This window comes from Centroberyx gerrardi, chromosome 1 (genome assembly GCF_048128805.1).
Source record: "Centroberyx gerrardi isolate f3 chromosome 1, fCenGer3.hap1.cur.20231027, whole genome shotgun sequence".
In the NCBI taxonomy this organism is placed as follows: Eukaryota; Metazoa; Chordata; class Actinopteri; order Beryciformes; family Berycidae; genus Centroberyx; species Centroberyx gerrardi.
The window spans coordinates 8,623,694-8,634,346 of NC_135997.1; the positions used below are offsets into that span (position 1 = coordinate 8,623,694).

General features: G+C 42.5%; 2 protein-coding genes across 3 annotated transcripts; one reads left to right on the forward strand and one right to left on the reverse strand.

Moving 5' to 3' along the window:
- The first annotated feature begins 376 nt into the window (after window positions 1–376).
- Window positions 377–4,549, forward strand: hdc (histidine decarboxylase). The gene is made up of 12 exons (XM_071901490.2): window positions 377–456; window positions 604–776; window positions 921–1,034; window positions 1,189–1,311; window positions 1,466–1,603; window positions 1,691–1,834; window positions 1,917–1,983; window positions 2,147–2,309; window positions 2,476–2,566; window positions 2,657–2,755; window positions 2,929–3,030; window positions 3,462–4,549. The coding sequence occupies exons 1-12, from the start codon at window positions 429–431 to the stop codon at window positions 4,275–4,277; spliced, it is 2,058 nt and encodes a 685-aa protein (XP_071757591.1). The 5' UTR covers window positions 377–428; the 3' UTR covers window positions 4,278–4,549.
- Window positions 4,550–4,623: 74 nt separating this feature from the next.
- LOC139913450 (long-chain fatty acid transport protein 2-like) lies at window positions 4,624–10,047 on the reverse strand. 2 transcript variants are annotated; one of them, XM_071901469.2, is made up of 10 exons: window positions 9,488–10,047; window positions 8,755–8,964; window positions 8,030–8,188; window positions 7,194–7,318; window positions 6,792–6,986; window positions 6,438–6,528; window positions 6,128–6,326; window positions 5,639–5,736; window positions 5,078–5,208; window positions 4,624–4,949 (listed from the first exon to the last, which is right to left on the reverse strand). In XM_071901469.2, exons 1-10 carry the CDS (start codon window positions 9,966–9,968, stop codon window positions 4,776–4,778), a joined length of 1,863 nt encoding a protein of 620 aa, XP_071757570.1. In that variant the 5' UTR covers window positions 9,969–10,047; the 3' UTR covers window positions 4,624–4,775. The 2 variants fall into 2 exon arrangements, with proteins under 2 accessions (XP_071757570.1, XP_071757571.1); XM_071901470.2 differs by lacking the exon at window positions 8,030–8,188.
- Window positions 10,048–10,653: the final 606 nt, after the last annotated feature.

Sequence of the window (10,653 nt, forward strand, 5' to 3'; positions counted from 1 at the left end):
CTCAATCTAGCTATAAAATATATACATATATATACATAGATATGTATATATATATATATATATATATATGTATATATATTTGATATTTGGCTATATGGCTATATTATATATTTGTTTGTTTTTTTAGTTTTGATATAGTGCACAACACAATGAACAACTCATCACCGTCAACACCCACAGAAAGGTAAATATTTAGTACAAAATTTGAGCAAAGGGATGATATGGCCCATGATCCCAAAAATGGAAAGAGCGTGTGGAGAACATTTGTTTAGTGGTTCAAATGCGTCAGTAATTGAGGGCGTGTTCATCACAGTAGGGTCTATATAGGTCTGTGATCTCTCCCTCTGAACACAGCATCACTGCAGCCACCTGTTACACACAGCGACTTCTCAGTATCTCTTCGTGGACGGAGCCCTCTCATCTCAAGAATGCAGGCTGAGGAATACAATCGCAGAGGTAATCATGGCTTCCATTTTATTATATTTGACACCTTTGCACTGTGCCATTATTATATTCCACTGCACATAAGTAGAATATAAGTAAAATAAATATAACAATAAATGTAAGCCCATTCCAGCTGCTACATTGTCTGTTTCTGACCAGGTAAGGAGTTGGTGGACTACATCACAGAGTACCTGGGCTCCATCAGGGAGAGGAAGGTGATTCCCGATGTGAAGCCAGGCTACATGAAGGAGCTGCTGCCTGACAGCGCCCCTGCAGAGCCGGAGGAGTGGGAGAGCATTTTCAACGACATCGAGAAAGTCATCATGCCCGGAGTAAGTTCTTATGTCGCCCATCGCCATTTCAATAATGTGGAACTTGAAAATAAATTAAACTGTCTCGCTGAAACTCACTGAAATCATGATGAATTGTTATTACAGTAAGTGGAGCAAGTGTTTTGAGATGTGACTGTTCCCCAGGTGGTTCACTGGCAGAGCCCTCACATGCACGCCTACTACCCCAGTCTGACTTCATGGCCCTCCATGCTGGGAGACATGCTGGCTGATGCTATCAACTGCATTGGTTTCACCTGGGTAATGAAAACAACTTTTGTTTTTCATGTTATACTCTGTCTCCCCTATGCAGCATAAAACAACAAAAATGTCACGACTATCATGTAACCGTGAAGTCACAATTTCCTTCTCACTGATAGAGGATTGTCTTGTGTGCTGTGATGGTTTTGGACAGGCCTCCAGCCCTGCATGTACAGAGCTGGAAATGAATGTGATGGACTGGCTGTGTAAAGCGCTGGGGCTCCCCTCCTTCTTCCTGCACCACCACCCTGATAGCAGAGGCGGAGGCATACTGCAGGTAGGCTGCCCCTCGCACTATTTATTGCACATGCACAGCTATTGCACAACAGTCTCCATAGATGGCGTCATTTGACTAAACACCTAGACGTTAATTGGATTCCTCATTAATTGGGCACTTTGTCTCTTTCTCTTCTGCCTGGCTCTCCTGTTAGAGCACAGTCAGTGAGAGCACCCTGGTGGCTCTGCTGGCAGCCAGGAAAGACAGGATCCTGCAGATGCGGGCCGAGCTGGACCAGGACCTGGACGACTCGGTCCTCAACTCCAGACTGGTGGCCTATGCTTCAGACCAGGTCAGTCTCACCACTGCTGTCACAGCGTCCTATCAGTCAAATGAAATAAAAGTGGGATATTGACACTGTGTGCGACTCTGTCCACAGGCCCATTCCTCAGTTGAGAAGGCCGGGCTGATCTCTCTGGTGAAGATCAGGTTTCTGCCCACCGATGAGCAGTTTTCTCTGAGAGGAGATGCTTTGAAACAAGCCATTCAGGAAGACAGGAGGAGGGGATTGGTCCCTTTTATGGTAGGTACTAGGTACTGAATTAAGGAATAGTACAAAATAGTGGCATCAATTGCTCAGTTGCGTTTGTTTTTCTGCTCTGCAGCTGTGTGCCACTTTGGGAACTACAGGAGTATGTGCCTTCGACAACCTGTCTGAACTGGGGCCAGTGTGTAGGTCTTCATATACACTTATTACCTCTATAGTGTCTTCATTAACATTGTAAAGTCCAATGTCGTAATGCCGCATTTAGACTAACTTACTGGGGGAGTTATGCTGTTTTGATCCTCCTGATCATTTCAGATGCTCACTACTGTCTTTTGTTTTGTTCTCCAGGTGCAGAAGAAGGCCTGTGGCTCCATGTTGACGCTGCGTACGCCGGCTCAGCTTACTTCTGTCCTGAGCTGCGCTGGTCTCTGGAGGGCATTGAATTTGCGCAATCCTTTGTCTTCAACCCTTCCAAGTGGATGATGGTTCACTTTGACTGCACAGCCTTCTGGTGAGTAAGGACATAACATTATCTCGCTTCGATAGACAACATAGAATAAAAGCTAAGTGAAATTAAAAAACAATCTAGCCAAATTAAATGTATTTAGGTCTGTGAAGTGAAGAGTGCTTGTGGGTGAATAGAGGCCAGGTAACATGGTGTGTCTTTGTTACCACAGGGTGAAGGACAAATACAAGCTCCAACAGACCTTTAGTGTTGATCCCGTCTACCTCAGACATGACAACTCACAGGCGGCCACTGACTTTATGGTATGATTCCTATCTGTCTCCATCCAATTGAAGATTCGGCTATAATAGTGTATCATTTTGTAATATAGCGCTTTTCTTTTTTTCGTTCAGCACTGGCAGATTCCCCTCAGCCGACGTTTCCGTTCTCTCAAGCTCTGGTTTGTCATGCGCTCCTTTGGACTGAAAAACCTCCAGGCTCACATCAGACACGTAAGTTCTCTTTATGTAAATTATTTGGGGAAATATTAAATATCATCAAATGAAGGCCTAATGAAAGGAAGTGGAATTTACTGTAGGAATTGTTTATTGTGTGAACTACTGCAAGCTTCGGGGTATCTTTTATAGTGTCAGAAATTACATGTGAATGTTTCCTGTGGTTTCAGGGCATTGAGATGGCAAAGCTCCTGGAATCTCAGATAAGGAGTGACCCCAATTTTGAGGTTCCTGCTGAGAGGCACCTTGGCCTGGTGGTCTTCTGTCTGAAAGTACGCAAACACTCACACTGTCCCATCAAACGAGCCATGCGGTATATATCCAGAGCAAATGATTAAACATGTTTAAAGCAGAACGTTAGTGCTGAATCCAGGTTTATCTCTGTAAGGTTAAGTAACTTTTCTTTTACTGGCTTAATGATTGTTGAGTTGTATGCCAAAGGTGAGTCACTGTGTCACTTAAACTAGTCTTATCAAGCACAGGTGAAGGGCCAAGTAATATCAGAGGTCAACAACCTTAAACTAATCTAAAGTAAAAGTATTTTTATTTTGTTTGAAGGCTTTGTAGTCTCAAGGCCCTTTCAAGGCTTTGCAGTTTTCAAGACCCTTTAATGAATAAGCTCAGAAAACCTGATGAAGTAATGTGAAGTAATAATTAATAATGAAGTAATAATTAATAATTAGTAATAATTATCTCGCTCCAGGGAGGAAATGATTTGACCCAGGAGCTGTTGAGGAGGCTGACGCGGTCCGGCACCATGTACCTCATCCCTGCAGACGTTCACACCAAACGCATCATCCGATTTACGGTGACCTCGCAGTTCACCACCTCAGACGACATCCTCAAGGACTGGGGCATTATCTCCAAAATGGCTTCCAATCTTCTGGCTGAGACGCAGCCTCTGGGCACAACGGAGGAACCACGAGCTGGGGAAGAAGAGGCAAGAAGAGCGGAAGAGACTCCGGGGACAAACAACCCCGACTCAGACGCAGCATCTGGGGAGACGGAGTGTCCTGCGCCCAGGCTGGACAAGGTCCAAGTGGAGCTGTGGATAGACAAGGCTTGGATTCGATCGAGGAGACCAATGCGCTCCCTTAGCTGCAACAGCGAGCCTCTGCCATACACTAACATTGGGCCACGGTACGGCTACGACTTTGAACCAAGGCCTGGACCTAAAGACCCTGCGGTTGCCCCCGCTATGATGGATGTCAAGCCAAGGCCTCTGCCTTCAGCCACGGGGTCGGGCCCCCTGTTCAAGATCCCAGAGATGCCTTCAGGTCTTCTGGGTAAACAGGTCCTAAAAAAGCTGACAAAATTCTACAGTGTGCCCAGTTTCTGTAACCAGTGGGTGCAGTGCGGTAGGTACCAGCCGTGCTGCCCGCTGAGGGTTCCCCAAGTCGCCCAAAAACACTTCTCCTCCACCTGCAGAAGGATGAGCTGTATGTCGTCTTCTCCTGTGGCCAATACAGCTCCCACTCCTACTCCACTGGAAGCTGCCACTGTACATAAGCTTCTGTAATGATCCTGAAAGTTCACAGTGTACAGTTTATATACACACAATAATTCAGCTATTGAGAATCAAGCTATTTACTAGTGTATTAGATGTGTTAGAGCTGGGCTAGAGCAGAAGCCAGCACAGTCCCGGATCTTGGTAGACTGAAGATCATTTTCTCACCATGTCAGTGTAAAATCACAAAAATATTAGGCGATTTGAGAAGAGAGATTAACAATTGTTATGCTTATTTACAGTCATGCTGTTTGCTTTTTTATTAAAAATTCTTTTTAACAAAATCATTTCACTCGAATATTTTGATACACATTCATTCCATACACAAGGTTAAAATAATCCTGGTACAATAGCTCATGAAATTTGCTGTACATAAATGCTCAAAGTCAGTACACAGCACATTTGGCACCCTGTATCGTCTAAAACCTAAAATCAAATGTACCAGTTTATGTTGATAAATCTTACACAATTATTGCAATGATAAACACAAAACTCAGCCGCAGCGGACATTCAGAGCCTGAGCCTTCCCTCTGCGATGGAGCTGAATATCTCCTGCGTCATGGGGATGTATCCCTTACTGTCCTCCAGGTAGAACAGAGGCTCTGTGATGACCGCTGGGTTGAAGCCCTCCTCTGCCAGCTTCACCTTCATCTGCTTAAACGTCCCAGTCACTGCCAGCGAGTCCTGCCAGAGAGTGGTTTTGAAAAAGAAAAACAGATCATTATTTAACGGTTGCAAGGCATTCAGAGTGAAATGCATGATTTTGAATTATACGTTAGCATACTTTTGAAACCGAATTCAGCAGGACTTACCCGTATACGAATAAAGCGGGGTCTTGCATAGCTGGGAAGGTAGGTTTTGACATGCTGGTACGTAGCTCTGCTGTCAAAGTCCATGTCCTCTCTCAGCTTGAGTGCTGCCATGCCAATTCTTCCCTCATGTCCTAATCAGTCAAGGTCAAAGCAAAGAGAGCACAGGTCATGGATTGTAAACATCCGTTTGCATGTCGTTATTAGGAAGTCTTTGAAATACATACATTTCGCTGTTGTCAAGGGAAAACCTTGTATCTTCAATTTAGGTAATTTTCATGGTTTAACCTCACTTGAAGGATTACATGGTTCTCTATGGGTTGAGAAAATTCTATGAACCCTTGGGCTGATGAAACCCATTCAAACCCCCAGTGAATGAACTCAAAAATACCTGGTGGTCAAGCTAAAAACAAGACTGTTTTTCTTAGTTTCTGAAAGGTTTACATTTTTATGGTACAAGGTTTTCACCCAACAGCGACAATTTGTAACATAACATAAACAAATTAGCTCATGAGTATTTTTCTGTATGTTGCCGAAATCATTAGATAATAATGAAGTTGTTACCTGGCACCTTCACACCATAGACATTAGCCTCCTCAATGCAATCCACCATGATCAAATGATCGGCCACCTCAGTGGTTGCCACATTCTCTCCTTTCCACCTGTGTATGATGACAACAACAAGATGGTACATGCACTGTTTTCATTTAACAATGAGGACATTTTGTGATGATTTAGATGCAGGGATGTAGTAGAGGGTAAACCCACCTAAACTCAGTTTACGAAGCTTTTTATGTGCATAAAACAGTCTACCACCTTTTTAGTGTAACTGGTGTACTGGTGTAAGTTATATGATTATAGTTTGTTTTGAGAAAAAGAAAACATGAATTAACGCTTTTCTGAAAATATAATTAATTTTTTTGTTAAAATTGTCATTGTTTGCATCGTGATGACCACCGGCTGGAGCTCTTGGTTGACCCACCTTTTTATTTACCACTAAATCACTGGGTAGATGCCACAAAACTCCACAAAGGATTTGTTTGACCCACTGACCTGAAGGTGTCTCCAATACGGTCTTGAAAGTAGACAAAACCCTCATGGTCTATCTTCAGGAGGTCGCCACTGTTAAAGTAGAAGTCTCCTTTCACGAACACGTCCCTCAGCTTCTTCTTCTCCGTCTGCTGCTTGTTCTTGGCGTAGCCGCTGAAAGGTGTCCTCGCTCCGATCTCAGCAACCAGCAAACCAGTCTCTCCTGTAGTTAAAAGCAACAAGCACAGAAATTGTAGCAGTGAGAGTGGGAAGGTCATTTGAGATTCCTGTTTTGTTTTTTTGAGAGAGAGATCTAGTGCTGTTGTTGTCTCACCTCTGGGGACTTCAGTACATAATCCTCTGGAGTCTCTGACTGGCTCCTCTTTCTCCGTGTCGTACCTTATGAGCGCATACCGACCACTAGCCTGAGAAATAACAATAAGGCAAAAACTTGTTTTTCACACTTAATTTCATACTAGTTCTGTAAATACGCTCTTTAAATTGTAATAATGTGATGATTACATAGAAGCACTTTCATCAGCTAAATCATGCTTCTTTACTAGTTGGATAAAACTGACCAGCCTACGCTGTAAGTTCTTCTTATGATGTAAAGTGTTAACATCCCACAAAATACTGAAACTTGTATTGGAATAAAAAAACAAAACATTTGGTTTTTTTCCTCACTTACTCTGTGGAGAAAATGTTCTTTGCCAATAGCTCCAACTTTCCCAACATAGTTGACAAAGCCAATATTTCCTTCCGTAGCTCCGTAGCATTCACAAATACGAATGTCCCCAAAACGCTGCAGAAAATCAGCCCAGGTGTCGGCTCTTATCCCGTTCCCTAAAGCCAGTCGGACTTTATGATCTCTGTCATTGTCTTTCTGAAAAGTGAACGGGGATGGAGAGGTGACATAAACGACAAATATTTGCAGCTTTGGCTGAGTACAGATCTCTGACCGCTGCAGCTGTACATGATGTTAAGTGTCCATACCAATTTCACAAAATACTGTGTGCTGCTAATATACTAAACAACATATTGTTAGTTATTCTTCCAAAGCAATAATGATGATGAAATTGAAATTGTTTACCTTTGGTGTGTTGCAGAGGTAGCGCATAATCTCTCCTATGTACTGAATAACAGTCACATTGTATTTCCTACAGTCGTCCAAGAACTGGGAGGCAGAGAATTTACGTCTCAAAACAATAGTGATACCTAAAAATAAAGGGATACAAAATTCAGCAACATCTAAGTCCTTGCTGAGAGAGTACTGCTCAACAAGTGACGCAAAGTTTTGACCTTTAGGACTTTGAAACACAAACAGTGGAAATCAGAGCCAAACTGCCTCTCAGTCAAGGTCCTGAGATTATAGCTGCCTATTCAACATCATCATCAGAATGCAAATTCCATCTAGGTAATTGTGGAAGAAATTAAGCTTTAATCATTTATGCATTAAGCATATCGTCCTTTCTTTAGTGTGTATCTGTTTGCAGAATGGGAAAGTACTGAATCCTTCATGCAAATTGTTTACCAGATCTTTGTGTTCTGTCCCTGTCTATCAGACAGTCATGGACATGTGCAACTCACACATAGGAGTTACACCAATTGTTACACTTTCAACCCCCAATCCACTCCTTGTCTTTGTACTGAAAATCATATCCCTTTTTCCTGCTTCACTATTCAGAGAGCAATGAACCTGCCACCAGCTTGTATTCACTCATTCATTCACTATGCTTTGTTCACTCTGCGTGCGAATAAAGCTACTTTTGTAAGAAGAACTGAGACTTCAGCTGCTTTTGTCCGTCAGTGAAGCCGTTCCCATAGCCGATCCAACTAAAACAGAATATTTTGTCTAACAGCAATCATGTTTTGTGGTTTCGTGATACTTTTGATCGCACAATTATAGGTTATTGTTATATGCTTTACCTTTATCTATGGCTCCACAGAGTCCCATCAGAAAGCCGGCGCTGTGGTAGAGGGGCAGGTATATGTAGATGACATCGTCTGAGTGTACGCCAGCAATAGACTGAAGAAACGACGCCATCCATATCCTCTGATGGTTAATTACAGCTGCTTTGGGAAGCCCTACAATATAGAATTACCGTTAGAAATCGAGGTAAGATGTCGATTGTCCTACCTCTGAACAAATCACATGATGTAGTTCAAGGCCAAGGAGAAAAAGGTGCATAACGATGGGTTAGTCTAACATAGGGCTGGGCGATATATTGTATAATATTATTATTATTATTGTATAATATTGTGATAAGAGACTAGATATCGTCTGGGATTTTGGTTATCATTATATTGTGAAATAACTTCAATGTTACTTCTCCCTGGTCTTAAACGCTGCCTTACAGTAAAGTGATACCATTTTCTGAACTTATTAGCCCGTTCTGGCTGAGTAAAATGAACAATGATTGGCTTTACCTTCTCATCATATCCACATTACTTACTACCGTTTACACATTACTGATTACTAATGATCAGTACTCATCTCCAAATTTGTCTCGTGTGTAAATATCTTCTGAAAGCACAAATACTCATAGCTAAAATATTGTGATATTTGATTTTGTCAATATCACCCAGCCCTGCTCTAATATCAGATCTCCAACGATTGCAAATCAGAGATGCAGGTCAGAAGTGAGGGTCACCTGTGGTTCCTGAGGTGTAGATGTACAGTGCGGGACTCTTCAGATGAACGTTGGCCCTGAGCTGAGGGGACAGAGGCTGGTCCGATGCCTGCCGGATCTTGTCAGAGAGACTTTCCATGCCCTCGGCGTCACAGTCCTCGCTGAGGATGAACACCCGGACCCCCTGCTGCTGCAGGGAGGGCAGCACCTCCTCTACAGCGCCCCGCAACTCTGAGAGAGACGGGCAGAGAGAGCGAGCCACGGGTTCAGGGAGGACAAATCATAAAAATGGGGGGAAGCAAGAGGGAGACAGATAAGGAGCTACCGGGGAAAGATTAGGAGAAATTAAATGTATTATCTTTAAAGGTTGCATATTCAGTTTTCAGGATTTTGTTTTCAAATATAATATGGCTCAAGATTAGAATACCCTTTATGATGTTTTGCAAATAAATTGTTTTCTTAAAGGGGTAAATTTCAAAGTTCAAATGCTGCAAACTGGCCTGACTGGAAGGACTATAGCAATATGTTTAGTGAAAGGAGCCTCATATAATAAAAAGGCAATGTTGACAAAGTACAAATGAACTGGCATTAGAAACTGAGCATGCAATCAAAATGCAGTTTACAGGAAAATCTAGAATTGACTCAAGTGACATGTATTTGACCACAAGCCAATGCAAGCCAATGCATTTCATATACTGTATTAATCTCATCCCAGTCACTTTGTCTTTTGCATTCCCGTTTTCTCCCAGCTTACCAGCACCAGCCACCAGGACCTTTGCCTCACAGCAGGAGAAGCAGTGCAGCAAGGATTTGGATCTGATGTTGTAGTTGATGAGAGCAGCTGTGCAGCCCAGCTTGGCCAAACCGAGCCACATCCACACATACAGAGGCTCGTTGCCCAAGAAGAGGGCCACGGTGTCTCCTTCCTTCAGCTGGGCATGTGTCGACAGCGCCCGGGCCACTTTGTTGCTCTCCTCGTCGGCTTCTCTGTAAGTGTACGAGCTCTTCTCAAAAACAATGAACGGCTTGTGCGGATGCTTCGCCACTTTGTCGAGGAAACATTCCAAAATGCTGTAGAAGGGTTTGCGCTTGCTGTATCTGGTCATGCGAAAAACGATGTGAAGTGCAGTGATCGTGTAACGTAAGTCTTTAAAAAAATAAGGATTCCGTATGTAAAGCAATAATGGCAAAATTGCCAAACCTGTAAGAGCGGTATATAGAAAATACGCACTCATATTGTATTCTGGACAAAAGATTCAGTCCTACCGGCTTCGGTCCTGAAAACTTCAACTGTTCAGTAAGCGCTTCGTGACCTTTGAGCGCTTTTCTCCACAGCAGTTGTAACTAGATCAGCCAATATCTGTTCTTGGGTGGTAACATGATTTTTTCCTGTGTTGTGCTCGTCTGTCCAAAACCTTTTGTGATACTCTATGCTTTTTACTGCATCCTTTCTAGCATTTTAAGGTTTATAGCTTTGTTTTATTATTATGGTGCAAAAAATTATAAAAAGTATTTTGGAACAGGCCCTCATGAAAAATGACTAATAATCATATTAATCCTATAATATAATATATATATATGTACATATAGAGAAAAAACATTGATCTAAATGAGACTACGCTGATTAAATAGTCGATAAATGGTAAATGAAGGCTTTACTAACATTATCAAGGATTGTCTGCATTTACTGTACAATCCTTAGCCTCCCGTGATGCAAAGTTGTTCTCATTACTATAGTCTGTTTGCCTATACTGCTATTGGGATCCTAAGTGAGGACTCCCTCTTTGCAAGACTAATTCAAATCCACATTAAGTCTTGGTGTAGCTCTAATACTTTTATTATACTTTAAAACCAAGTTAGTGTAAGAAAGTTACACTTTGACAAAAACCATTCATCTGCCCTGCTGCCTAAAACCATCCG

Bases quoted from the DNA above. Each gene is read 5' to 3' on its own strand.
- LOC139913450 (XM_071901469.2), bottom strand. From the start codon at position 9,968: ATGAGTGCGTATTTTCTATATACCGCTCTTACAGGTTTGGCAATTTTG. The intron at 5,209-5,638 runs GTAACAACTTCA...TTGACTGATTAG, and splicing joins CTATGGTGTGAAGGTGCCAG to GACATGAGGGAAGAATTGGC. The intron at 4,950-5,077 runs GTAAGTCCTGCT...ACTCTCTGGCAG, and splicing joins CCCGCTTTATTCGTATACGG to GACTCGCTGGCAGTGACTGG.
- hdc (XM_071901490.2), top strand. From the start codon at position 429: ATGCAGGCTGAGGAATACAATCGCAGAG. The intron at 1,035-1,188 runs GTAATGAAAACA...GGTTTTGGACAG, and splicing joins ACTGCATTGGTTTCACCTGG to GCCTCCAGCCCTGCATGTAC. The intron at 1,835-1,916 runs GTAGGTACTAGG...TCTGCTCTGCAG, and splicing joins GGGGATTGGTCCCTTTTATG to CTGTGTGCCACTTTGGGAAC.